At 54.7% G+C, this 5,436-nt stretch overlaps 1 protein-coding gene across 1 annotated transcript in view; it reads left to right on the top strand.

Moving 5' to 3' along the window:
* Positions 1-354: 354 nt before the first annotated feature.
* Positions 355-5,436, top strand: part of LOC141145674 (uncharacterized) — a 27,779-nt gene continuing 22,697 nt past the window's right edge. The window contains exons 1-5 of the mRNA XM_073632521.1: positions 355-528; positions 606-746; positions 3,045-3,203; positions 3,398-3,499; positions 3,764-3,862. Coding sequence (XP_073488622.1) covers positions 710-746; positions 3,045-3,203; positions 3,398-3,499; positions 3,764-3,862 — 397 coding nt within the window. The 5' untranslated portion in view covers positions 355-528; positions 606-709. The remainder of the gene's footprint in view (positions 529-605; positions 747-3,044; positions 3,204-3,397; positions 3,500-3,763; positions 3,863-5,436) is intronic.

The raw sequence follows: 5,436 nt of genomic DNA, 5'->3' as shown, positions 1-5,436 counted from the left end.
GGCTTCATTACCCGGAACAAGTATTCCGAGCTTCTGTATGATCTGCATGCTTGTTCCAGGATGATCACTAAAACCGTATGAAATCCAGAGACACTTTGTACATTCAGGAGGTCAGCAGTGACAGTCCTTGTGTTTCTAATGTTTATATTTGATTGTTTTTCACTTATTGAACCTGTCAAGGTGGCCCTCTTCTATACATCACATGCAATGCCATACTAGTCACAGAAAAAGCACCACATGGGTCAGGCTGGGGCAGCTTTCATGTTGGATGGAAGCCTCGGCTCTGCCAGGTGACTTCTATTATGACAGGTTCTCTTTAGGAAAGATAAAATAAATTCCCAAAATGATGAGTATTGTATTCCCCTGTCAGAGGAGCTCCCCGTGACCTGCAGCCCGGCCGGTGTTGTCCCTGGAAGCAGAGCGATGTCCCACTCATAAAGATCAAGTCATCGCTCGTATACAAGCACCCTGCACCTGGATCCTGGGAGTGTCGCCCCACAGACATCGGCAGACAAGCCTTCCCCGCAGGTGAGGGGGTGGGGTGTGTAATGTGAATAGATGCAGGTTAGGGCCAGTATATCACTCACCTCTCCCTTCCATTATAGACGAGGAGAATAGATGGCCTTCTCTTCCACCATCCTTTCCTGCCGGATCCTTTCCCCGGAATATCAGCGCATCGCCAACTTCTCTGTCTGATGGCGCCAGCAGCATGGCTCTGAAGGATCTGAATATAAAGATTAAACAAGGTCAGTGACCGGTACCGCTCTGCCGCATGGTGTGCCCGGCCGGACAGAGGAACCAGCTATTCAGGGGAAGGGGGTCCAGTACATTGTAATGCCATGGACAGAGCCACGTTTGTCAGTGCCAGCACTTCTCTTTATATTAAAGCCTAAGTGTAGCTAAAATTTAAAAAAAAAAATGAAAAATCTGCACAAGGGACATAACTTTCCGTCGATAGGCGGTGTCCCTTGTGCTGATTCAGCTTTATTTAGGTGAAATCTTCCTCTATCCCTACTGGAGTCACAGGATACTCCGGGGGTCACTGTGTGACACAACATACACAGGGGACACTGGAGAGCACAGGAATCATCAAGGACATGGGAAACACAGGGGTCACCGGAGTTCCTGAAGGTGCATAAATGCTGGGGGTTACCTGGAGACACAGAATTGCTCAGGTCACTGGAGTTCAGGGATTACTGGAGACACTGGGGTTGCAGAGTATCTGAAGACACAAGGGTCATAGAGGACTCGAGTCATGGGGGTCACAGAGGACAGAGGAGTTATGGGGGTCACAGAGTACCTGAAGATGCAGGAATGCTGGGGTCCCTGGAGACATAGTAGTGCTGAGGTTACATAAGCGCACAGGTGTCAGCGAGGCACAGGAGTGCAGGGGTTACTGGAGACACTGGGGTTGAAGAGTCTCTGAAGGCACAGCAGTCTTGGAGGACGCGGGGGTCACGGAGGGTGCAGAAGTCTTAGGGGTCACGGAGGGCGTGGTAGTCTTGGGGGTCACGGGAGTATTGGGGGTCGCGGAGGGAGTGGGGATTTTGGGGTCACAGAGGGAGCGGGAGTCTTGGGGGTCACAGAGGGCGCGGGAGTCTAGGGGGTCACGGTAGTCTTGGAGGGCAAGGTAAACTTGGGGGTCGCAGTGGGCGTGGGGATTTTGGGGTCACGGAGGGCGTGGGAGTCTTGGGGTCACGGAGGGCGTGGGAGTCTTGGGGGTCACGGAGGGCGTGGGAGTCTTGGGGGTCACGGAGGGCGTGGGAGTCTTGGGGGTCACGGAGGGCGTGGGAGTCTTGGGGGTCACGGAGGGCGTGGGAGTCTTGGGGGTCACGGAGGGCGTGGGAGTCTTGGGGGTCACGGAGGGCGTGGGAGTCTTGGGGGTCACGGAGGGCGCGGGAGTCTTGGGGGTCACGGAGGGCGCGGGAGTCTTGGGGGTCACGGAGGGCGCGGGAGTCTTGGGGGTCACGGAGGGCGCGGGAGTCTTGGGGGTCACGGAGGGCGCGGGAGTCTTGGGGGTCACAGAGGGCGCGGGAGTCTTGGGGGTCACAGAGGGCGCGGGAGTCTTGGGGGTCACAGAGGGCGCGGGAGTCTTGGGGGTCACAGAGGGCGCGGGAGTCTTGGGGGTCACGGGAGTCTTGAAGGGTGCGGGAGTCTTGGGGAGGTCACGGGAGTCTTGGGGAGGTCACGGGAGTCTTGGGGAGGGCGCGGGAGTCTTGGAGGGCGCAGGAGTCTAGGGGGTCACGGAGGGCGCAGGAGTCTTGGGGGTGATGGGAGTCTAGGAGGGCACGGGAGTCTAGTGGGTCACGGAAGGTGCGGGAGTCTAGGGGGTCGCGTAGGGCGTGGGAGTTTAGGGGGTCACGGAGGGCACGGAAGTCTTGGGGGTCACGGGAGTTTTGAAGGGCGCGGAAGTCTTGGGGGTCACGAAGGATGCGGGAGTCTTGGGGGTCATGGAAGAAACTAGTAGAAGCTGGATGCACTGGGTTTATCAAGGTCACTAGAAACAGAGGGATCACAGTGTGCACAAGGGTCAACAGAATACCAGAAGGCACAGGAATGTTAGGGTCACTAGAGACACAGTTGTACTGGGGTCACAGGGTTGAAGTTTAGGAGCCGCTGAAGGCCCAGGAATGCAGGGATCACAGAAGACACAGGAATCTCGGGGGGTCGTGGCGGACACAGGAGTTTGAGGTGTCCTGGGGGACACAGGATTCTCAGGGTCCTGGAAGACACTGGAGTTTTGGGGGTCATGGAGGACACAGGTAGATGCTAGAGGCATGGGGGTGGCTTGACTTTAGCCTCAAACTCGTTGCTCAATTGCCAAGCAATGTTAGCAGAGCACCGGCTTGCTGTGAAGTCAGCATTCCAAGTGGAACATGGAAGTGCCCACAGCTGCGTACCAGAGGGAAGACCCGGCACTGGATCAGGGACGAGGGGAGGGTGACACCAAGTGATTTCAGCTTAATATTTTATTAAACATTTAATGTACAAGTAGTGGCTTCAGGTAATCCAGTGTTTATATTTCATGTTCTCTTCTTTTGCAGAGGATTCTGGGAGTGAGCGGGACCCGACGGAATCACCAATTTGTGGCAGAAAAGTCCTGAGCTCTCCGATGGCTCCATCCCCCGGCATGTTGGAACACCTTAGACTGGGAGCCTCGCCCTGGAGGTCCACCGCGGATAGGAAGAGTCCCCGCCCCCAAGGTTCGGCCCATTGGTGCTTTTATTAGTCCTCACTTCAGATTGCTAGTTGTATGGCCTAGCCAGGAAATTGTCTTAACAGTTCTACACCTTGAAATCTGAACATGCCATCCTTTTCATTCAGGGGTTTGTGAATCACAAGACTTGCTGAACAGAATATATTTTGGCAGGTAATATTAAATTTGTTTATTTTCCAGAAATCTCACCTGGGAAGTCCCACCTGCACGGTCTGGTGAATTGTCTAAAAGAGATCTCAGCTAGCCGCCCGTGGGCGCAACCCCATGCTCCGCACCCTGCAGGTCAGTCTCTGGTACCAACTTTAGGTGGAGTAGGGGCATCGGGCATGTATTTCTGCAGTCACATGTTATAGCCACTCCCCCTGTGATATCACATTTCTGCTTGTCGCGTTATAGCCACACCCCTTCTGGTGACGTCACAAATTGCTTGTCACCTCTAATAGCCACACCCCCATGTCCTCCCACGTTACGGCTTGTCACCGCGAATAGCCACGCCCCCTCATGACCCCATACAAATCCAGTTCCAGATCCCTGTCTGTGTTGCAGATCCCTCCCGTGCGGTGAAGAGGGCGGCTCTGGACTCTTCCAGCCCCTCCCGTGTGGTCAGTGTCTTGTGGAGACCCCCGGATGAGATTCTGAAGGATGGTGAGTGTCGTGTGTGGGTGACAGCGGGGGGGGGGCCATCAGAGTGTACTGATTGCAGAACGGAGAGGCAGAGCGATTGCTTGTACAGACGATCGGTCTTTTTTAATCTGCAAATTTTATTAAAATAGGAGCGTCCTGTTATAGGGTGACAACGCTGTGTCCTTGTCTCCCAGTTGTCACCCTGTCACATTGCTTTCAGTGGAGACTTAACCACTTGCTTACCGGGCATTTTTACCCCCTCCTTGCCCAGACCAGCTTTCAGCGCTCTCACACTTTGAATTACAATTACGCGGTCATGTAACACTGTACACACGTGACATTTTTATCATTTTTTTCACACAAATGGAGCTTTCCTTAGGTGGTATTTAATCACCTCTGGGGGGTTTTATTTTATGCTAAGCAGACAAAAAAGCCCGAAAATTAAAAAAAAAATAAACTTTTTTTTCATAGCCTGTTATAAAATTTTGCAAACAGGTAATTTTTCTTCTTCACTGATGTGCACTGATGAGGCGGCACTGGTGGGCACTGATGAGGCAGCACTGGTGGGCACTGATGAGGCGGCACTGGTGGGCACTGATGAGGAGGCACTGGTGGGCACTGATGAGGAGGCACTGGTGGGCACTGATGAGGAGGCACTGGTGGGCACTGATGAGGAGGCACTGGTGGGCACTGATGAGGAGGCACTGGTGGGCACTGATGAGGAGGCACTGGTGGGCACTGATGAGGAGGTACTGGTGGGCACTGATGAGGAGGCACTGGTGGGCACTGATGAGGAGGCACTGGTGGGCACTGATGAGGAGGTACTGGTGGGCACTGATGAGGCACTGGTGGGCACTGATGAGGAGGCACTGGTGGGCACTGATGAGGAGGTACTGGTGGGCACTGATGAGGTACTGGTGGGCACTGATGAGGAGGTACTGATGGGCACTGATGAGGAGGCACTGGTGGGCACTGATGAGGAGGCACTGGTGGGCACTGATGAGGAGGTACTGGTGGGCACTGATGAGGTACTGGTGAGCACTGATGAGGAGGTACTGATGGGCACTGATGAGGAGGTACCGGTGGACATTGATCAGGAGGCAATTGATGAGGCCGCACTGATGAGGAGGCACTGGTGGGCATTGATCAGGAGGCAATTGATGAGGAGGCACTGATGGGCACTGATGAGGAGGTACTGGTGGGCACTGATGAGGCGGCACTGGTGGGCACTGATGAGGAGGCACTGGTGGGCACTGATGAGGAGGCACTGGTGGGCACTGATGAGGAGGCACTGGTGGGCACTGATGAGGAGGCACTGGTGGGCACTGATGAGGAGGTACTGGTGGGCACTGATGAGGTACTGGTGGGCACTGATGAGGAGGTACTGATGGGCACTGATGAGGAGGTACTGATGGGCACTGATGAGGAGGCACTGGTGGGCACTGATGAGGAGGCACTGGTGGGCACTGATGAGAAGGTACTGGTGAGCACTGATGAGGAGGTACTGATGGGCACTGATGAGGAGGTACTGATGGGCACTGATGAGGAGGCACTGGTGGGCACTGATGAGAAGGTACTGGTGAGCACTGATGAGG

Source organism: Aquarana catesbeiana, linkage group LG05 (genome assembly GCF_042186555.1).
Source record: "Aquarana catesbeiana isolate 2022-GZ linkage group LG05, ASM4218655v1, whole genome shotgun sequence".
NCBI classification, from domain to species: domain Eukaryota; kingdom Metazoa; phylum Chordata; class Amphibia; order Anura; family Ranidae; genus Aquarana; species Aquarana catesbeiana.
Note: the sequence above shows the minus strand (reverse complement) of the source record. Positions and strands in the feature narration are given on the sequence as shown.